The 23,892-nt window shown below is 40.7% G+C and overlaps 1 protein-coding gene across 1 annotated transcript; it reads right to left on the reverse strand.

Annotated features, from left to right (window-relative positions):
- Nucleotides 1-535: 535 nt before the first annotated feature.
- LOC135491720 (cortactin-binding protein 2-like) lies at nt 536-23,711 on the reverse strand. The gene is made up of 17 exons (XM_064777777.1): nt 23,400-23,711; nt 22,936-23,037; nt 19,006-19,245; nt 18,784-18,891; nt 17,136-18,335; nt 9,794-9,899; nt 6,915-7,115; nt 6,527-6,777; nt 6,141-6,350; nt 5,810-5,927; nt 5,360-5,668; nt 4,867-5,129; nt 4,493-4,748; nt 3,908-4,277; nt 3,610-3,779; nt 3,360-3,492; nt 536-3,088 (listed from the first exon to the last, which is right to left on the reverse strand). The coding sequence occupies exons 1-17, from the start codon at nt 23,502-23,504 to the stop codon at nt 2,158-2,160; spliced, it is 5,073 nt and encodes a 1,690-aa protein (XP_064633847.1). The 5' UTR covers nt 23,505-23,711; the 3' UTR covers nt 536-2,157.
- Between the last annotated feature and the right edge of the window lie 181 nt (nt 23,712-23,892).

The raw sequence follows: 23,892 nt of genomic DNA on the forward strand, positions 1-23,892 counted from the left end.
TTCAATTTCTTCTTTTCTTTCATATAGCAGTCCTTCTCATATGACGCACTTACATGAACATGAATTTTTGTCCATATGAGATACCTGAGAGCCAAGTGTATATATGCCTCACTTGGGAGCACATCACCACAGTTCCCTTGTGGCATGGTTTCCATTGTCTCCATTACTTATTCCCTGCTACAACCAACGAGGATGTCCAACAAGCCAAAGGTTCATAGTGTGTGTGGTGGCAAACACAGGACAGGGAAAAATTGCACGACTGTCCAGTCGATGGACTTGCAGCCTCACCGGCCCTGCCAGGCCAAAGATGGGCACTTGAGAATGGGAGGGCATTGAACTAGGTCCATGGAGAGACACATTTGATCATTCCTGGCTTTCAGGGCAAGCACAGTGCTCACTGGCCCTGGGAGATGCTGAGGAGCATTATACCTTGGTGGAGTGACTTTGAAGCATTTCCACTGCTCCTAAATTACTCATCCTAAAGTGTTGCTCAGCGATTATCAGTGAACAGTGAACAAAAGAAAGAGACAGCATATTTCAAAGTAACTATCCACATTTTATTTCATTGTACAACTTGTAAAAGCATATCATACAAATGGTTACAAATTAATTTATAACATTTAGCAACATCATGTCCACACTTTACCCCTCCACATATATTAGGTGCCGTTAAAAATGCATTAAAGTATCTTCAATATCTTGCATCTTGGGAATAAGTTTGCCTCTACATGGTAGAAGACAAATTCTAAAGTACAGGGTGTATCCAAATAAATTGCACTATACCTCAATTTTGCCAGCCAACAAAAAACTGGCCCACAAGCACTGATGGTAAAAACATGTACAGGCGGCCTTCACCAAGTGTTATCTGCTCAGAATATGGCAGCCACATTCTGGGCCAGCAAAAGCCTTACCTATATTCTCCCCTTAATACAGACAATTCCTCCTGGCCTAGGTGACCATTACCAGAGAATCAACTCCACAATGCATTGATGTTGAAATAGCCCAGGCACAGGTGTTCTTCGCCAAGTGCTATCTTGCTCAGAAGATGGGAGCCAATCTGATTCTGATGAAAAACATGGAGTCAATTAATTTCCCCATGGATTGGCTTCAAAAGTTTGATATCGATGATTATCAACTATGCTCTGTGTCAGAATCGTATCTTAAAAGGATTTTCAACATTCAGCAACCCACAGCTCTGGCTTCACTATTCCCTTAACATCAATGTGGTAAGCTGTGGTACTGGTAAGCAAATTTAAGGTGCCTGTTAGAACAGAAATGTTGTTTTTTTGCCATTGCATTGAATGTTTTGGCTACATTATTCAAATCCACCACCTTAGAATTAAAATAGTTCTTAGAAAAAAGATCATCTTAACACCCCTAAAATGTGGTTCCAGTAATGCAAGAGAGAGTAAAAAAACACCTACACCTTAGCCAAATGTATTTGGTCCTAAAAAGCTAAGCCCCCAAGTGCCTCAGTAGGCTAAGTAGTTAACTGTTTTACACCTGTACTTTAGCTGTAATTAGTTGCAATGCGAGGAAATTCCGTGAAACTAATTAGGCAGACAAGAAAACCAGGTGACTTTCCTTCAGAGAGTGAATGCTGTGTCGAATATGTGTTTTCCAATTCAGCTGAATTGTGTGCATTATACACTGAAAGATATGAATCAATGCACACACGATTCAAGCAGACTCAGCTCCGAATGAAATTTGAATTGGATTAAGGTTGGTTTTCCACTCTTAAATCAAGTTCAAGTCCTGGATGTTTCCTTTGGAATTTTTCAAATCTTAAGTTTGGATATCAACTTGGTGACTAACCTATTCTTTAAGACACTGAAATGACTAATTAATTTATTATTGGAGATATCGAAGTATTTTTCAGACTCACTGGACCATACCTTCCACGCAGCTGTTGCACCATGATTTTAACCTGACTCATAAACATTTCAAATTCAGATTTTTAATGATTGATGGATTTGAGTACACTCACCCCAGACTTTTTTGACAAAACCTGGTGAAATATTGAACTAAATCTAAGAGTGAACTAAATCTGTCTGATTGTTTGCTCACAATCACTTGAAATTGACAAGACAAAATCTCTCCTTTATTGCACAAACCCTGTTAGTATTCGCATTAGAATAAGATACCCTCAATTTCTTGTCATGAATGATTAGAAGTCGTACGTTTGACGGATGAAGTCCGCTTTGGTACAGGAGGTCGCGCTTTCACCTTACCTGACCCACCAAACGGCCCTGCCCATCTCCTTGAGCATTTACTCGGAGAAGAGCCAGGTGAGGGCGACCTTGTCACCTCTCGAGTAATATTAACACTATTGTCACGACTCATGTCGGTTACAACAACAGTTGGAACAGACACTGGGCCATTCTGTGGTCCACTTGGCACTGGCCGGAGTTTGGGGATTTGACTTTTCATAGCCCCAGGCACACCACTTAATTTTGGAGACGTCTTTCCAGAAAGAGCATTTATATTTTGACTGGTATTATGCAAGTCCCAGAGGCTGAAGCGCGCACCCCCACTTTCAGAGTTGACTGATAGTTCATTATTTTGTCTATTCTGTCTCATCTCTAAACTATCTGATCTGCTTGAGACTTTGTTTGCTTGTTTACCAACATCCAACACTGGTCTCACAAACAAATCAAGATTATCAGAAACACGCTCAGACGTCGCACTACTGCCACCTTTTGTTACTTCCCCGAACTCATTCTCATTCGAATTACTGTCTTTCGTCAACACGCCGGAGACATTATCATCAACAGTGCTGCCATCTCCAATTTTGAAATCAAACTTCAAATTCTGCCATGATCTTTCAACATACACAGGTAATGTCGAAGTATTACTTCTTTTGAATTTCAGGGAATTGATATCATTGGCCTTTTCTTGAGATTCTGATCCTCCATCAAAAAGTTCGGGGTCTTTTGACGCGTTGTACGTTTGTTTTGGTTTGGCAGGATTTGGCGAGTCATCCCACATTTGCGCCATTGCGTCAATCTGAAGGTGATCTTTCTGCGGCAACCTCAAAACGAATGTACGATCCGCCGATTTCGAACGTGTCCAAGTCTTACACAGCCGCCTGGAAAGAAGACAGACCAAGATTGAGTGATTTTTCTGATCAGTGGTTAGGTTAACTGAGCCTTCAGCCAAAACTGACTGCTTATCTGACGGATCCCGGGTCTCTGAAGGGAGTTGTGTCAAAGCTGCCAATGTCTCTGGCAAGGTCAACTTGGTCAGACTCATTGCTGGCCTCCCGGTCATCCTGGTTGGGAAAGGGAACAGTGTTATGCTAGTACCAGAACACCTTGCCTTGGGATGACTACAAACCCAAGGCCAGAACAGTTCCTTACCTTTCTGCAATCGGGGAATGTTTGACAGGGGAAGTAGGTGCACTCTGCGTCGACTGGATCTTGCCTTGGCTTGGCTTGACTTGAACGTCTAACTCATTTACACCATGGAACCCAGAGAGGTAGCGGTCTTTCTCTAAAAGAACAGACAGGAAGCAGATTTGAAATTGTGGGTCAGATTGTGTCGAAGATCAGCTGTTTCACCCAACGAGTTTTGGTATTTTTATCTAAATAATCTAAAAGTGCTGCTTACCTTGCCTGGTCAAAGGACACCCTGGGACTATCGCCCTTTGGAGGATAACATAGAGAGCTGTGTTGGCCACTTTCTGTTGGGAGAACTCATCACTATCTGCATTGTTACTTTTCATGACTGCCTCTGTTACCACTGGAGCTATCGCGGTGTTCCAAAGCTTGTGCAACCACCTGAAAATACAGGTAAATTCCTGAAAAGTTTTCCAAATACAGCAAGATGAGAATGTTTAGCTTATCACATGTACAATATCTGTTTTGGAAAACTAACATTTTCTGAAGACTTATATTTTAGTACTCACTTCAGAATAGTCTTTGGTTTATTCACCTCCACAGGACAAGACAAGAACAGACTCGGACCAAATGCGACCTCCGGCAGCTCCAACTTCCCAAGTGCATCATTCAGCTTCAACCACATCAGCGCTACCCACTCTACGGCTTTATGAACTGGATTATCCGGCGACGGCAGACAGCCGCCATGACAGTGGAGAACTTGACGGCAGAGGTAACGGGACAGGAGATTATTGACCGGTTCACTATCGAGGCGGCAATGAACCCAACGGAAGCGTTGCTGTATTGAGAGGTCAAGGCCAGTGGAGCGTGTCCTGTCCATTGTCCCGATGATGAAGCAGTTCTGGGGAAGGTAGTAGTAGCCTTCAGCAGCATGTCCTCCTGAAACATCAAACTCAGTTTTAAAACTTCGCAGGTTATCAAAAGTGTTTGCTCAAATAACCTTCATGTTTACATGCAGATTTATGCCCTTTGTTAGCCAGTTCTAAAGTCTCCTCCTTCAAGCCTATTCCGTGAAAGAGGATACTTCAGGACTGGTGAAAAATGCTGGTTGATCACACATCAGAAACATCAATTTCTAAAAGACAGAAGCTCACCTGATTTCAAGCAGAATGTACACTTGCTCCCTCTATTATCAATGATTGTAAGTAGATCTATCATGACATCCGAGATGGCGATTTTATTTAGATCGTCAAGGACGAGGATTCGTGCATATTTCGATGATTCTTGGATAGATTCGTGTTGGAATATCCCTTCCTTGATGAGTGACATTGAGAAGTCGGACCTTGTCATGGTAGGGTCGAGTGATATCACACGGATAGAACATTGGTTCCCGTTTTGTTCCTCTTTGGCCTGGAACAATAGAAGATTGTATGTATTTTAAATTTTCACTGGGCGACAATCTCAAGAAACAGTATCTTAGCAACAAAGAATATCTTGAAGAGTAACCCCCTTCATCACGACTATTTACCTTCATACAATCAGCTATTCTCCGTGCTACATAACTCTTGCCAGCACCTGATGGTCCATAGAAGACAACACTTCTGTACTGTTCAACCAGCCTAAGATAGTTCTGGAGGATACAGGTAGGGGTGAGCATCTCATAGGCCAGGGAGTCTTGGCTGCCGTCATTCACACCATGGAGGCCGACGTGGATGCACCTTGTTTCATTATTGCAGAATGTTTCATATGGAAGGGATTCGGATTCTGCACCAGGAGACCAGCTGTATTTACCTATAAAATGAACACACCACAAAACATTATGCCTTCTATTGCAATGCATTGTTACCAGATACACTCGACTGATTCTAAGAGAACATCTCCAGCTTAACCCCTATCCATGAAATGATGATGTCACAACTACCAAGATTTTCAACCTTTGTTCCTGGGTTTTGACCTGTAACCACTGACCATGACAGCTCATAGCAGTATGCCCCCGGTGAGCAAAATGAACCCAAACATACCTATCGAGAAACTGCTAATACTCTCTAGACTCAGCCCAAACATATTGACGCCAAACATTGGCGTCGCTGGTATCGTTGGCGAATCAGGTGTCCTGGGCTTATAGTTAAGACTCATGGCTCCTTGCAGCCCATTGGCTACAGCAGTTAGGTGACTAGTGAAAAGTTCGTTGAGTTGTTCCTCGAGTGTGCACCAGGGAGTGTGAGGTGTGATTGATAAAGCCCCAATGTTGTAAACGGGTTGGACGTTGTAGGCTTGGACAGATTCTTCTAATGATATGCAAACAAGGCAGAGCTTCTCGTGCGTCAAATCTGCAAATATAATTAACTTGTTTTTATCTTTAATATTTACAAGCAAAGATCATGGCTTTTGAAATACATGACTCTATTGTCTTCCCATTTTGTAGATAGGCAACCCTAACCCACACCAGTTTAATTTGTCAGCCAACTCACCAATTCTATCCAAGAACTCCTTACAGGCCACAGAGGCAATATCATAGACACTTCTTCCATATTTGTCCTTCTTCTTCAAGTCAACCTGGTAGTAATGTAAGACAGCTTCTAAACATTCCTGAAATGAAACAATTGTTTGAGAATGAGTCGCAATTTTTCATAAAAAATTCTCCGAAATGTGCAGTACAGGATATCAAACGTGAAAGTAGGATTTGACACTGATAATTATAGCCACAGTGGCAATTGAAGTAAAGTGACTTGCCAAGGGTCCGACGTCACCTTTTTTACCACCTCAGCTAACAAATTCACGGTGAAAACCTCAATCACTCACCGTTGTTTTTCTCATGGCAGCAAGATGTGCAACAGTCATCCCGTCCTTATCAGAACTACTAAACACATCATGTAACAACAGATCTAATTGGCTGGGACGGTTATCTAACGAGATTGCTGATTGGGTGGTGTGGATTATGTATCCCAGCAACTGGTCTAAGCAAGGAACATGGCCCCCATTTATCGCAGCATGAATAGGACTCCAACCAGCCTGGAAAATGATTGACAAGGAGAGTCATGACAACATTTAAAGCCACACTATGCGATTTTGGTTATTTGCGAAATCTGTGAAAATAAAGTGCATGTGAAAATTAAGCGGTATACAGTACTGAACTCATGCCCCTCCGATCAAGAATTTGTAAACAACGGCGTCTGCACTGTACTCACAAAGTTGACAATATCTAGCCTTGCGCCATATTCCAGTAACAGTTGGCAGCATTCCTCGTGGCCCTGGCGCGCCGACCAGTACAAAGGGCTCCGTCCTGATTGGTCAGTCTTGTTCACATGAGCGCCATGTTCGAGGAGTAATCGTAGACATTCACTGTGACCTTCTGAAGCAGCGGCATGGAGTGGTGTGAACTTGTCATCACGACGGTTATTGATATTTCCGCCAAATTCTAGGAGGAGTTTTAAACAGTCTGAAATATAAACAGATTCAGCCATTATCAAAACGTTCCAGGCATTCATAAGGAAACACCATGCCTTTTAATACCCGCTTAACCTGACTATTGTACCATTATAGAATAGTTACTCTCCAAATGCTATTCAAACTTACCAAAATGGCCTGCTTCGGCCGCAATGTGAACAGCAGTGGTTCCATCTTTGAGGGGAGTATTAACACGACAATCCTGGTCTAAAAGCACCTGGTGAAGATCCCTGGCATTACCAAAAGCAGCTAGGTTGTGGAGAGGAGAGGAGTGGACATCTTTTGGGGACAGCGGGGTGGGGGTATCTATGGCAAGTGGACTACTCGGACCTGAAAGACAAATGGGACACTTTAAAAGAGACAGCTTTTTAAGATACATTCGCACCATCAAATCCATTCTTGAAAACTAATCTGAAGAATATTCAATCACCATAAGTTGACTGGTGCTACTAAGCTTAATTTAAGCAACCGGTCTTGCGTCAAGAGACATAGTTGTCATAGAAAAAGAAGCATATTCACCACAGAGAAGCAAACTAAGAGAAGAGACAAGAAATGAGAGGTTGATTTACATCGATTAGATCAAAGTAACTTAAGGTAGAATTCAGTTACAATGCTGCTGCATATTCTTAGATCAACAATATGACACCAAACTATTTTCGCATTGTTTTAAAAGAAAAAGAATTATATACATTTGAAACACAATTTGCCGGTTCTTTCATCTTCATTTGCTAAGATATAAATAATGCAGTTTTATGTAAGAAGGCATGCGTTTAATACTTTGTAAAGGACGTTTGGAGGCATGCTGATCAACTGACCGTTGTTCTTCAAGAGACTTAAAAGGCAGGAGCTAAGCCAAGAGGACAGATCATGTTACACAAATTCGCCAATAGGGGGCTCTCAGTACGTCAAAACTATTCACACTTGGATAAGGAATATATTCAATGCTGAATCCAGCGCCCTTACTGTGCATGAATCGTCACCTGAAGACAGCCAATTGACCCCCTAGCTCCTGCCTAAAGTCCCTCTTTAAACCATAATGAGACCAGCAAATACCATACTCAATACCATCATGCTGGGTTGGCATGCTCCTGATTATATCAAGGGACATTGTTGCCACGACTACTTCCCTGAGGGAGGAAGAAGGAACAATGTATTGCAAAAATCTGAAAAGGATGTTTTCACAATCACACAAGGCTGCAAAAATCAAAGGATTTACAGTACCTTACAAGCTATCGTTTGCTTTTTTCACAAATTTAGAGGCCCTTATAAATGGACATAGAACAAGTATGGTTCTTGAAAAAGAATTCAAAACATAGACCTAGAGGTTAGAACATACACCCGCTAAGCAACAGAACATGACAGGACATGCAGCGGCAGTTGGCAGAAATAAGATAACTTGGAATAATATGTTTATTAGGACATTATCAGATATTCCATATGATATTTGGCATGTCGTGATAACTTCCAATGCAAGCCATAATTTCCAGCCAATGAAAGTTGATATACAATGTACTGAAGCTGTTTATTCCAATCTTGAAAAATAATTCTACACCTCTGGTTTCTAATGGCAATGATGAGATTAACACTTGAATAAACAGCCACAAGAATTGAAAACTAACCTATTTCTATCTATCAGCAGTAGCAAGCTCTGAAGCGATACAAATGTTGATATTCCAAGGGTGCAGTAGTGACTGACACCTCGTCCCCAGACATGCTGAGGGACAGAGCCAGTGGGGTGTAGGAGAAACTGCTAACAGACCATTAAGTGATTCGTTGGTCATTTTGGACACCCCCTGGCCTGGTCGGCATGAATATCAACATTGTTGTGGACTTCCAATAAAAATCTCTTTGTAAATGAAACCAAAATAGTGGTTTTCAGAGATTTCCATGGGAAGAAAACCATATTCAAAACATTCATGTGAATAAGCGAATGCATAGAGCTTGGCACACCACCAGATCATCAATATCAGTATCATACCTACTTCAAACCTTTAACGCGTATGGAAGGAAAATTAAACAAAAGGTTTAGCATAGAAAGTGCTACTTAATCTTGCAAATGGTGCAAAAAGCTCTGTACACCTTGGCTAATTATTTCAGCTTGAAGTAATTCATAGATAAATACCGTGGTCTAGCCAAGCTAAGCCTATAAATCTGAGTTTCCATCATCAGCATCATCATCATTCTAGCACTTTGATTGATAAGACTGAAGAGAGTTCCCACTCAAAAACAGGTAGGCAACTAACCCTTTATAATGAAAACTCAAGAAATTGGCTAATTTTTGACCAACCCACACAGCATTTCCTTATATGCAGATTGCATTCTGATGAAAACAACAAACAAGCTTACAGCCCTGTCCATCTTAATTCTGACTGCCACAACCAAAAAGCAGTTCCCACAGAGTAGTGAAGAGAATTAATACTTCCCAAGAAGGGTAGTACATGGTTAACATAGCTCCCAAGCTTTCCCACATCACCCCTTCACCAAACATAATAGCAGGTTGGGTTAAGTGTCTTGTCAAATGTAGGTAAATTTGACCTCGGAATCATTTCAGTGCCTAAAGGCAAGAGAGCGAGTTAAGAATTTTTTACTGTTTACCGTTTTAACCCCATGGGCATACTTCACTAATGTAAACATTACTTTTTTAACAGTCGATTGCAACCTGATCAACAAGCAGTTTTTCAGGTAATGAACACGGTATATGAATCAGTTCATGAGTTAGGCACTCTTTGGTACTATCAAATAAGATAAGGTTTGGCTTTCGTGAACTTCCTTGAGCTGAGATCAGGCAGGAGGGGGCAACTGCTGCAGTTTTAACAGTCAGAATGTTTCACAACCATGAACTCATCTCTTTTGGTTATTAAGAGGAAGTTAGGTTGGGATTGCCATCCATTGATGATGTCAAGGGAAACATACTAGCACTACTGGACAATGTACATCAATGTACATGATTCACAGCAGGTTAACATGGTTAGGTGAAACAAAGCATGGGCCAGTAGAGGACCCATTACCTGATGTGATAGAGAGGATGAGTTGCTTCAGATCGTCGGGGGTTAACGGTTCACCACCGTCAGTCTCGGCTAGATCAGACAGAGGCAAGCTATCGGGAGAGTCAAACTGCAACGAAAAGACGACCATGCAGGTACAACATGCTAAACAAAATAAACAAAGCGAGGAAAAGTTGTGTTTGCATCAAGAACTTCAAAAAGTGCTCACGCAGATACATCCATGTTGCAGTGCACAGACTTTGTGTAGACCACAGTTGAGAGAAATATCATTCGTCTTGTATTATTATGATGCCAGTTGAAATTTTGAATACATAGCATCAGGCATTGCATATGCAACAGGCCATGCATGTAGGCTTTTCAGATTTTTGGTCATGAGCATAGCCTGTCATCAAAATGATTACAAATGTAAGGCATTTCAGACCTGAAATATTTCCAGAGGTCAATCACTTAAACGCCACTTTCTGTCAAATTAAAATACCCACAGGGACAGTATTTCCTGAATTGCTGATAGGTCAGCGTTTAGTAGAAATAGCTATGGCAAAGTGGAAACACAACTTTTGCACAACAACAAAAACACACAAAACTGAAATTATAGACTAAAGGTAAAATGTACTGTGCAATAATGAAGACAAAAATTAGATGAGATGAAAGATGAAATGGTATAGGGTAGATCAAAGCATGATTAACGCAGTCGCTGGATCAGCAATCTACTATGGGTGGGGTCAATCACGTCATGACATACAAATGGAAAATGTGATTGTAGCACAAGCATGGTAAGGGTTCCATAGCAACTGGAATAATCACACTGGTACATCAAATCAAATGTTAACAGACTCATTTGTTGTGTTTGCTGACTAGACTTAAAGGTTATGCGTTTCAGAGTAAATAGACCACTCACAAAAATTTAACAGTATACACCTTTCCAGAAATGGGGCGCTGAGTGTCCGAAATAGTGATGTCATAAGGGAAAACTAAGCCTCATGGTGGAGGGACAAAGGAGATAGTCATGGTTGACCAACAAACTTGAATGCCTTTAATGACGGACAAGGGGGAAAAAGTTGGTTCCAATGCAAGCCACCAATTTCGGGAAGCATGTATACAGTAGCATGCTTGAACCTTCTTGCGCTTTCTAAGACTGCTGGAACTGCCTCTGAAGAAAACATATCCGAGTTGCACTCACTGTCAAGCAGGTTCCTCTTACAATTTTCAACCAAGTCTCCAATAAAAACCCACCCGATAAGTGTCAAATACAGATGCCAACTTCCTATCAACAAATCAGGAGAGGAGTCTTTCACAAGATAGGTATGTTTGGGTTTCCACCGGCATGATAGGGACCATATACCTATGGCCGATCAGCAGAAAGAATATATGCAATGTGAGCTATCATGACCATAAAGACTTTGAACATGTCGGCACACAAAATTTCAGTCAAATGGAAAAGGTCACAACTCAGACCAGTATTTACAGCTTTGAGACAGACTTTTGACTCGATCCACGTAAATTCTGCGCGATCCCACATAATTCAGTCTGTTGGCCAAGGTCACAGCTCACACTGGTAAAGCTTTGAGACAGCCCCATAATGTTGAGATAAGCTGTTAAAACTCAAACGTTCTCTTTCAAACATCAGAACATTAGTTGAAGGAGCAACAGATGTTAGAAGTATTATTCGATTGAAGAACACTTGGCATATGGTCTCCATCGTGAACCAATAATCGTCGCAAGTCGCAGCAACAAATACCTCTTGTGTGCAGGGCCCGATAGATCTTGATCATTTCATTTGTCTGTTAATCTTGTGCAAATCACAATAGAGAAGTTCAGGATTGAGAAAAAGAAAGCTGCTGTTAGCATATTACGGTGCAAAACATTCAAGCATGCATGAGTAGTGAGAGGTTCAGATGATAGAGGAGCTTGCTACAATTACCAAAGACGAAGACGGTTATTACTATCAAGCAATTTATTGCTCACTAAGTCGGTATATAATGATGATAATATCAATAATAATCTTATACCATAACAAAAGCATCCATTCCAAACCATACATTTGATAGACAATGTTAAACAAGCTGGGGTGGGGAGCCATTTATGTCCTGACCATTACAAGCAAAAGCAAATTTCCCCTGAACACAAAACGGATATTTCAAAGTTTACGACGCCTTTGATTGTAATGTTTTGTACCCAATAGAATGCCTCCATGCCATTTAAAACATCATTTTAAAACTGTCAAGGCTTTTTCAAATACTTCTCAATTGGGGTGAAGTTAGATACCAAAACCACTGATCTTTTACCATCATAAGATAAAAACAGATATCAGAATTAGGCAGAGCTTAAGACAGTTGACACCTTGAAATCCTTCTCAAGCAGCACTATGATACGAAAGACAGTTTATTCTTAAATTGTGGTACGTCACTATGGTAACCAAAGTAACACTACAGAATCAATATGTCATCTCAATTTCCACAAGTCTAGCCGCTCATTGCGCGACTAAAAAATATCACGAAAAGTTCACGGTTTACAACTACAGTGCATGTTTCTGGTTCTTTAATAATGTATTCCGTCATAAGCACTGTGACTGCCCTAACTCCAAATTCTGTTTCTGACAAACACCAAACAAAAGTTACCTTGCAATCCATTCCATCACCAGTCTAAGCCTTTTTGTGGAAGCATGCTTTTTCACACAAACAGACAAAAACAACTGAAGAAACCTGTTAGACTTCGCTGGTTAGCCTTCAAGAGATGACTTTCAGGGGCATTATGGCTAAACAACGTCAGACAAATCGTCAGGTCATGAACAGAGCTGGTGCAAAATCCAGGAAAGGAAGAACCCACATCAAACAGGTCAAAAGAACCAAGGTCAAATCCCTGTAGTGACAAAACATGGCTGCTGAAAAATACTTGTCCAGTAACTACTCTCAGCCATGGAACAATTTTCCACAAAATATTCAGTGAAGTTATTAGTAAAATCAAACCAAACCAAAAAGTTTTAAAAAACCAACATAATGAATGAGAGCATCAATCAGATGATTGACAATAAATTATAGTCAATAATTAGAATATAACACTCCATCCCATTCCACACAAAGTTTGGAAAAAATACACAACTGAATCCTAATTTCAGAGATAAAACCTAAGAAAACATGCAAGAATAAACAGAAAGGGTTAAAAGTTCTACCGAAGGACGTATAACCTGCAAAGTTTAAGACCTATAGTATCAATATTTGCCCTGACCCAAGGTTTATACCGAAGCCATTGAGACGATCGCAAAACTGATACTTTCTTTGAAACATAGAGATCTGAGATGGAGATTTAGAACCAAATAACATGAACTTTCTCCTGGCTCAGGTTTGACGCAACTGCAAGAGAATCAGACAGACAAGAATTCCCTTGAAGACTCTGACTGAGGTATTGGAAACATGCACACAGCTAGTATCCAAGGGGATTGTTCTTACCATTAGTTCCACCTCAAATTGCGAGATATTACAAGATAATTTAGATCCGGGTTCCGCCATTACCAAGCAACAGGTAGTTTGAGGATAATGTGGAATTAAGTAAGATGAGGTGGATTCCAGACCAGCTTTGGTGTATAAGATGTCAGACCCAAAGACCAATCCATCAACTAAGATCTTGGCATACTGAACATGTTGAAGGAACTACCTTATGTTCAGAAGTCCAACTCAATGGACAGTCTGATGAAAGAGCTACGAAACCAATGTGATGGCACTAAATGACCATTTTAACGTTGTACATACACAATCACTCAAAATCCTGCAAGTTGGATGTGATGTGATGCTGGCATTTTCATTGCAGGCTACATGTACATGATACACAATAATAATGTATATCAAATTCCTACAACAAGTTCTCTAAATTCAAGTATTCAGGTAAAAAATTGATAAAAATGCAGACAAAAAAGGGTAAAAAATTCAGACTCGAAAAATTGGCTAAAAAAAAGGTCAAAATATTTCACTTCCATTGATAAAACCTTTCTATTTTGAAATGGCAGGAATTTTTTACAAAGACCACTAAAACGTAATCTTATTTTGGGAGGTGTACATGTCATGATCTGCTCTGATTACTACAAATATGTTGAATACAAATGCTAAGGACAAGGTTAAATGTACTCTATCTACATGAATGTACAACTGTACACCATTTATCTCCTCAAGTTCGGTATACAGATTTCAGACACCTGAGGCTAAACCAAATTGGTTTCTGCTACTTGTCATGCCATCAGGCTCAGCGACTGCAGTCATGTCAACAATGAACATCACTACTAATAAACAATTCCAATTTTTGTAATAGCTCAGGCCAATGCGCCCCTAGATGTGATGCAATACCCCAAAACAAACTTCTGCCTTAAAACAAGTGCATCTTCATGGTAAGAATATCAACACTGTGACTGACACAATCAACACAAGTTCTACCAGACAGTAACATCGTCTATCATCTCAACGATGTCAACCCAATCTTGCCACAACATATAGACATAGTCATATAACAAGCCCAGCCGCCGATAAAACTGCTGCAAATTGATAGTCCCAGCTCTTTGTTCAGACGATTATAGTCAATAAATCACTGCAAAAACCATTCCATAGGATGCATGGGCCATAAAACAACAACCAATTACCTTTATCAACGACTTGTCAACAGGTAGCCAAGTACACTCGAAAAAGCGCTATGAAAAGTTGATATGGGTGGGTGTGACATTATCTTTTTAATGTAAAATCTGGAGCACATTGTTGAAGCAGTGCCTTGGAGTCATCCTTGCAACACATTTGGAAAGGGAACTGTTGATGGATATGATATTGTCCCAAATCAGGAGCCAAATTATAAGTATCATTGTTGAAGCAGTGTTTTGGAAAAGCTACATTTAAACAGTCTCTTGAAGCAGACAAATCAATACACTTTCAAAATCACGAGGTGTGCTTATTGACTGGCATCAATTTTAATGGAACAGATAATTGTCTATTGCAAGCACACCAACAGTGCACAAACAAGTGTCCTTTTGAAAGTGAGAACATTTTTCATGTTTTAGGCGAGCAGGATATTGGACGACGTAGATTAGCAGTGATTATGCATGACATGTACATACCATACTTATCTCCTGCAGAACTCCTGTCACAGAGCAGCACTCGAAATGCAACACTCAGTTGTAGTGATTTCTGTCTATAAAGACAGTTTTGGTGCAGGCTCAACCACATCTCAGACACTTTGCACAGATCATATTCATGAAGACACACACTGACAGAAGGCAATGCAGGAAGGGGTACTGGCACCAGCATTCACTAGCCACGTAATAAACAAGGTGTAGAGTGCAGGAAATTTTGCTTACGTACTACATATATGATCCCTTTTTGAGCCAATTTGCATAATTACTCACAGGGTTCTGCTGCAGGAAAAAAAGACCCGATCAGACAGGGAGGACATGACGTTTGGGACAAATGAGACAGAGGTGTGTATGAACTAATAAAGAGTCCCAACCTTAGCAAAACTTGATGAATTCTTGAACTGTGTTGAAACAAAACTTTTCCATGGCTTTAGGATTGGATGAACAAATAACGAAAATGAACTAGGTTTAAGTCTCCTAAATTTCAGTCGTTATGCCAATTACAATCAAGTGAGATGACTGCCATGGATGTGCAGCCTGAGGTGTTAGAGTGGCTTCTGTGAATAATCAGTACCCTGTAACTAACTGACTACAAAAGACACAGTGGCAGACAACACGATGGTTTTTTGGTTTTCAATGAATGAATGGCAGATGCAGAAAAATGTGACACTCATCAATCAAATGAGAAGAAATAGAGTGAATTATGCAATGATTTATGAAAACAAATCAGGTAAAAAACTTAGCCAAGCACCTCTCAGAAAAAAACTGATAAAATCATAATTTGACTAGCTAGTTGCAATAAAAATTGTAGAAAAGACGTACTTCTGACCATGACCTACATGTACAGAACCAAGCAAATGTCTTCAAACTTCAAGTCATTTGGGATGAACCTGAACTAAAACTGACTGCACTATTGTTTACTACATGTACCAACAGCTTTCCTGCCCAAGTAACAAATACAGCCAAACTTGCACATGCGGCTTCTCGAGTCGTATAATTGCAACACTACGAAAATTGGCAGAATCTGTAAATAGTTGCAAGTACTGAATATATGCAGGAATTGTCTGTGTGTTTGGATAAACAAACTATCCGAGAAGGGACCTGGCATAAATCAGCATCTCAGTCAACTATCTTCCCAATCACTGTTTTAATGCATTTGTGCACCTACATGTATAACGAAGTTGTTGTTTCGACAGCTTAGACTGTTAGTCGCTAGAAAATATCTTGACTTGCCCGACACTGATTTAGACCTAGTCCCCAGGAACTGATAACCTAATGCATGAACAGAGCAGGATAAGAAACCAGGGGTAGCACTGGGTTCAGGTAGGGTCAGTAGTCTTTCAAGACCAAAATGAATTAGCATGATTACTTTCAACTGACATTCAAAGTACAGCCTACATTGATTACACAGCATGAAACTTGGCAGATACTAATAAAACAGCAACCACATGGCTGGTCAGAAAGGATACCAACTCTGACAATGCTGATGCAAGGTAAAGTGGAGCCATCATAGCCCCAACAGTGTAAGACAGGTGCATGTACTTGTACCATCTTACCTTACATATCAGCAAATAAAAAAGCTGGACCCACTGATGACTCTTTTGAAGTTGCCCCAGTCCAATTTGAAATTAAAAGTTATCACAGTCTATTGCCAAGTCTCTCCAAGGATTACATGTTAAATAATTTGTTTACCATGATTACAATTAGGACTCGTATATAAAGACACCAAGTTGTTTTAACCTCTCACACGAAGTGCTATCCCGGCTGTGAAGGGTAGAAGCCAGACAAAGAGGGTCCTAACAAGCAGGCAGAACGATTAACAATGCATTGATGTCCACCACCCCTCACCCCTGTTCCGAGGACTAATCTAAGTCTTGGAAACAGGTGGCCTCAAAGTATTTTGGAAAACATATGCTATATTATGAAGCAAAGCAGGCGTCAAGAATCGAATGAGGTCATGGCATCCCAGGATTACCATTGATGGCAAAAAGGACTGACTTCGAGAAATGAATAAACGGTTCCCGACTTTCTACTTGCATTCTGATTTCTCATCTTGACACTGTTTCACTTTCCAACACGGCACATATTTTCTAAAGCGCAAGGAAGACACCCAAAGGATGAAGGGGACGTGATCGCACTTATGGATGGCTGGGAAAGGGATAGTGATGATGAATATGGTAAATGCAGTTTATTGCACAATGGCACATAGGGTAGGTTCCGTTAATCAGCCTGGACACAAACCTGAGAGACTTTCCGCACGGTTCCATCTCCAGGGGTTGGACTGGCCGACGGACTCATGCCTAAAGGTTTCGAATGATCGTTCGGACTCTCTGGACTAGAAAGTTGTAAAGTATTCCCTCCAACACGCATACCATACTTATGCGGAGTACTAGCAGAAGTTCCTCTCTTAACCTCAATGGGTGTCCCCATCGAATTTTGAGCACTCACACTTGGAGGTCCATAACGTGCCACAATTGCTTCTTTCTTCCCGCCGGCTACTGGATGAAAGACTGGTTTGTTCGGCGGCACCGGTGGTGGAGTGCCACGACCAGCCGGACTGACCTTGCGAGGCTGACCACCACCGACTGTAAATGAAATTTTGCCACCAGACGGTGTTGTGAACACAGTCGTGCCAGAACCCTGGGCTGTATTAACATTGACCCTGGCACCAGGAGCAAGCACAACTTCATGCGGAGTGTTCGGGCGGTCAATTTTCAGATTTTCAGGCTTCTCTGGCTTTTCTGGTTTAGTCTGTAGTTGATACATTGCACGTTTAACATTAGAATCCGGTTTACCATCACGTTCCAAAGAGCCAGTGTCAACCTGTACCCGCCTGACCTCGGGTGGAGTATTAGGAGGTGTAGTTTTGTAAACTTTGACTTGTTTGGGTACTGCCTGAAGTGCTTGCATACCTAGTGGTGGACTCGGGCACAAAGAAGGCTCGGCATTGTTCACAACAGGTTTATTTGGTGCATGAACACTACTCTTAATCTCAATACTCTGAGGTCCATCAGATCGTTTCTCTGCCAGCTGTCTCTGCAGAGATTCGACTTGTTGCTTCAACCGTTCCACCTCATTTGATAAATCACAACTGTAGCCATCGTCATGGCCCAATCGAGCTTTCAACTGTTCTCGCTCGGTATCAAAGTCAGACATCTGCTTCTCCATTGCCGCTTCCATTTTTATCGATTTCTTACTCTCCTCAACCAAACCTTCCGCCATGTTTTTCATCTTCTGCCGCTCCTCTAGCAACAATTGTTCAAGAATTTTCGTCTTTCTCCTTTCGGCAAGGAATCTCTCAGTCATGCGTTTACGTTCCTTTATCAACATGATTGCAACCTCTTTATGCTTAGATGCTGCTGTTTTCTCATCATCTAACGCGCCCTGTGATTTCTTCAAATCTTTCTCCATCTTCTTTAGCGAGTTCCTCTCGAATTCAATCTGCAGATAGACAAAACAGTGTTATTTTTCTGTGAAAATTATGGAAGCCAATTGTCTCAGCTGGGCTGCCCCCCTCCAAAATAAAAGTTTATATAACAAGAAAATTGGAAATCTGGCTGAGCATTCAAGATAAATTCTATTGGCTAGAACTAAGTATGTGCAATAAGATGATACTCTATGGGTGGGACGGTCTATGATTCAATCAGACTTGGTTACCTTCAAGGGGTTAGGGGAAGAGGCGAAGCCTGGAAGACAGGATTAGTCATAGAAACTACAGGGTGTCCCATGTGAAACTTTGGCAAATATCGTTATAGTTTTTTTAGAGCAGGAAAAAACCACTAATGAAACTGGCATTTAGTCGGTGAGACTCAAGTAAAGGGAAGGAGTTTTCTACAGTCGGTCTGAGTGGCAATGTGTGACATTTGAATGAAGATACTCTTGCTCTCACCTCGTTCTTTAACCTCTCACGTTCCTTCCCCAAGGCGTACGTCACATCATCTCCCTGCGCCATATCTTGAGCATGTTTCTTCTTCTCCACTTCTAACTCAGAGGTGAGCTGAAAAAACGAGACAGCGTTAAGAAGTTTGAAGCGTTCAGTGACTTTTGCTATTGAATTTTGTTTACAATGCTATATCAATTCCAATTCTAGTAAGATTTTCCGCCAACTTACTTTATGGTATTTGTGTTCAGTATTTTTCATTTGTTCTCTCATCTTGACCTGCGCCTTCTTCTGTATCGAGATGAGATTCTCCAACTGGCCCAGCTGGTTATCGTACATGTTCCTGACCGCATTCTCGTCAAACCCGTTTTCCCTCGTGCCATCTGAATCACGCTGGAGGGAATAGAACGGATCACCGAGTCCGAATCGACCGTACTTGGCTTGGTACAACATCTGGCGGGCTTTCTCTGCCTGGAAAATAGCAAGAAGAAGATAGATTAAGATTCGTGACTGATGTACTTTGTGGAGATGGCTGTCATCCTCCTACATTTGCGTTCACAAATTTCAAGATAAAACTGTAATAATACTCTAATAAAGTTATTAGGGGGCACAGATGAAATAGAACTTATGGTAAGTTAGCCTCAAAGTGCACGAATGGACTTAAGCTTTGGAATATTGAAATGTAAAATTGATGAGGTATCATTACTTCTTCAATCTGATCTAGCCTGTGGATAGAGCCAAATTATCAATTAACTTCACGTTTTAATTGTGAACTTGTAAACTTGCAAACTCTGCATAATTTAAATTTTGATACCCTTTGTCAACCCTGTAACACTAATTCGATTAGAATTTCTTGTTCTCAACCATTATCATATATAAAAGGTGCAAAATTAAAAGGAATGCGAACATTCCGCGTATACTCAATACAATATTGTTTGAGATTCTTCTGTTATATTGTATTTCAAGGGTTAGTCTCCTCTTGCTTGATCAACATTATCAAGGAACTGTAAACAACAAGGTAAACAGATAGTCGACTTAGGAGATCTATAGAATTAGTGTGAGGCCTTCCTTGGGTAGGAGGAGATCCGGTAGAACTGCATGAATCAGTTACAGGAATGTTGTAATACTAGCTGATGAGTCACTACCAGAAAGCGAGCTTGATCTTTGCTCAATATACATACATGTACGCAGACCAGCGAATCGAATGTACGCGGAGCAGAGAATCAATCACCAGTCACGCACACTGCCAGATCAATAATTCATGAGCTTGAAAAATAATATGGAATTGCTTGTTGCTGAACTTGAGAGATTTGAAAACCTTTTTTTTAGAAGAGTCAACCAATAAATCCAGGAGTCTTAGACTCCTACAATTGATCAACGTGAAGTGGGTTGGAAAATTGGGTCTACGGCCACCATTTTATTGACAACTCTGAGATATAAGGGAGAGTTTTAGTGCTTCTACCAGGATTTGAAAAAGGCAGCATATCTTCTAATCACTTTTTGAGCGAAAAAGGCAGGGAGCAGTCTGGGTCAAAAGCCATGAATTGTCGTATACTAGATACACAATGTACCGTGAAAATCTTGAGGCTTCATTGAATATTTTGCTTACAACTGAATCTTCAGGCAAAGATACATGCAGGCTCGCCATGACTACAACTATATCAATCTCTCTACACGCATCTATTGATTTTGGTTCCTCCTCGCTCAGAAAATGGAAATTGGAAATTATTCCCAAAAGAGGATAGCATTTACCACGTTAGCCTACATGTACATGTACTGTTGTTTGTGTGGCCATTTCATATATGCCTTTCAGGAAGGGATAGATGTAGCAGTGTTAGATTAATAGCTAAATCCTTCTTAGGACTGTCACAAATAATACGCAGGTGTTTTTAGTCTTGTGGCTAATCGTTCTGCATGTAAAAGTGGACATTTCACATCTCTGATCTATGCTGAACCATTGACTGCTAAAATGACTATATCATCATTTAGGATAAAACCATGCTCCAATGTAGCCTCGCATCTTTGCAAGTCTCAGAATCTGTCTGTCTGTCCGTTTGTCTGTCTGTCTGATGCACTGCACATAACCCATGAAGCAGAATCCAACACTATCATGAAATGTCATGTGAAACAGTACGTCTCAGGAACTCAACCCAATCAACAGATTCACCATTGATTTTGGTGCAAGCCCGTTTCCATGGAAACAACATGGTTCTCATCTAGAAAAAAACCCAATAAGGAACGATAAGGTTTCAAATAGGATCAGATTAAGAATTTGATACGTCGCAAAGCAACAATGAAAGTTACAATGAAAAATAAAGACAAGATCGTTATTTGTGCCTCTCAATCGGTATATAAGTGATCAGGAATATTTTACATCATACCATCGGAAGGAGAATGTCACATCAGGCAACTGAACTAAATGCAGCACACCATGAGCCCTAGCCCTCCTCTTCGGAAGACCTCCTGTTATCGTTTCACTAATCCAGGAATACGCAAAGAGCAGAAAACAGTCGGCTCCTGCTTTTTCAAAGTGATCTTTATCGGTTATTCTTGGTAATGCAAGGTGGAGCTCCAAGACAAGTTATCTGCTGTTTGTTGTCTCAACAGATTCAGATGATGTTGGACCTGTGTTACTTGAATGCCAATGCAAATGTCAACTTGTCAAAGGTCAAGATGCATACACATACCTTGATACCCCATAAGAAAGTGTCATTATGTAGGCAACACAAAAATACATAACAAAAGTTGGCTTTTTTAGTGGAAAGTACATGTACTTGTCTTCATAACAGTCTTACTCTTAGGGGTAGCAATGCTAGCCAATGCTAAAAGCAACTGCATGCTTAGCCAAGCTTCTGCATGAATCAGAAAACAAAAGTATGAATGGTGATGCATCAATCTGCATGTACCATTGATATTCAGGTAACTTCAGGTACACTGTAGCAATAAGACTGCTGGTGTGTGCACCCTCGACCTCCACATGCATGTGTACATTTACACCCTCTGCTTCATATTGGATGGATGTCTAGACTGCACACTTATATATTTTTCAAAGGCTCTACTTTTTTCATTAAAGTCAAGCCAAAAGCCATTTCTGCATAAATGTGTAATTTTCCATTTATCATTCTGATGAGGAATTGTCGGCATTGTGATGATGAAATAGCCCTTCAAAATATGATAAAAAACATCATTTATCCACACAAATATTGTATAATGGCTCAACAGGAAACATTTATCATTGTTTTCAAATGTATTACAAGAGCAATCTGGTATAAAAGGCACCTACCACATATATAACACAAATATCATAAATCATCATGATTTGGCCTTGTCAGTGTTGGACTAATCAGTAATTGCCCACTTACGTGTAGCAACATATTGTCACAACTATTTGATGTAGTCACATTAGGAATGATAATTACAGTAACTCCCTGCAGCTGGCATAAATTGACTAAATGAGTGAACCATCCTACTGTGGTTCATCACTGCTCCCAGTATACTTGCATATATGTGCACAATTTGTGTATGTCATTGACTATGCAGTGTTGTAATATTTCACTCATGGGGAATTACTACCTCAAACCTTTCAGAGACATATGTGACGACGTATCACTATCAGTCCTACAATGTAATAGGCCCTATAGGGAGTCTCTTTTAATGGAAGTTACTCATATCAGTCATCTCTGAATCACTCAATACACTGACTCTTTTGAACTGAAGTTGTTCTGACATGAAGTGTAGTCACAGTGTTTCAACTAAATGGATACTTGAATTAACTCTGTTTGAATTGGTAGTAATTACCTTAAATTACAAAGTAATACCCTTTTTCTTGAAAACAATACGAGGCCTACTGAACAAGGTCAGTACTCTCAAACATGTCATAGACAAGAACAAACAGGGCTAATGTGAACAACAACACTAGCCATGATTTGAATCCTCTACTCAGTTGGGCAGAATGATTCACTTGAAAATTGCATGAAAACAACCAATTTGAGTCAAAACTAGTGTCCTTAATAGAGAGGGTATCCTTGAGAGGTGTCAGCTAAGGGAGGTTCCACTGTATATTGATAATGATAAATGTGTTATTATTATACCCTTCCTTGTTTATAAGGGCCAAGGGCTTCTGCTTGACCTCTTCATGAACATATTTCATTTTCGGCTTACCTTTAGTGTAGCTATTACAACCTCTCTGGCCTGCAATTCCCCCTCCAGGTAACTGAGAAGACGCAGCAAGTCATTCTTGTTAAGTTCCATCTTTGGATGTCTCTGCAAAAGTAAAAGCCAACATCAAATTGGGGCATATAAATTGAAATGTTGAACAGCCATAGCAAAAATGTCAGTGTCAGTACAACTGTCATACTGACGAGTGACAGCTTCCCTTCGACCCTTGTAATTGTTAGTTGTATTGATGCTGCTGCACTGGTAAACTGCAGAGAGCTTTTACAGCCCACCACTGTGGTGCACACTGTACATTACCTACAGCAACACTGTATACCCATACACACTACAATGCTACACTGGCCGCGGGTCGAACAAAAGGCCAGGTTAATCTCTACGATTATACCCTTTTTACACCGGAACAGTAGCAGAAAACGGGCTATCAAAACCTGACACAGTCAGAAGATTACCTTGAGAGTATTTGTAGAGAGTCTATCAGCTCCATCAAAGCTTGTGCCGCTCGTAGAACTGCTTTGACTGAGGCGATTCGAGCCCCTCGGACTTCTGGAAGCCATCTTGGATTCGAGCTCGTACACTCCTTTGTAAAAAGTGGCCTCACAACTCACAATAGATCCGACAGAATCATACCAAATCCTTGCAATGTGGACTTATATATATAGTAAAACGTTACCGCAAGGTGAAATCGGAATCGCGACAATGTATTTAGTATTTTAGAGGTATTTTCTGAAGACAATTTCACACCACCTCCTCGCAAGATGAGAGACGAATCTCCCAGATCACGTGACCACTGTTTATGCCGTCTCGCTACGTCAGTCCTTGCGGGAAATTTGAAGAGGCGGCCAAGACGACCAAACGAAGACAACTTGTTGCAGCTTTTGGTCTGCCTCATTCACAGTTCAAATGTTACAGTTACTAGTATATCTCGCCAAGATGGATTGGACG

The sequence above is a fragment of the Lineus longissimus genome, chromosome 7 (genome assembly GCF_910592395.1).
Source record: "Lineus longissimus chromosome 7, tnLinLong1.2, whole genome shotgun sequence".
NCBI lineage: Eukaryota > Metazoa > Nemertea > Pilidiophora > Heteronemertea > Lineidae > Lineus > Lineus longissimus.

Excerpts from the sequence above, each read along its gene's own strand:
- LOC135491720 (XM_064777777.1), bottom strand. The coding sequence starts at position 23,504 with ATGGCTTCCAGAAGTCCGAGGGGCTCGAATCGCCTCAGTCAAAGCAGT. Across the intron at positions 18,336-18,783 it reads GTGAGAGGTTAAAGAACGAG|ATTGAATTCGAGAGGAACTC; the intron begins GTGAGAGCAAGA and ends GTCTATCTGCAG. Across the intron at positions 4,278-4,492 it reads TACATTCTGCTTGAAATCAG|GAGGACATGCTGCTGAAGGC; the intron begins GTGAGCTTCTGT and ends TTGATGTTTCAG.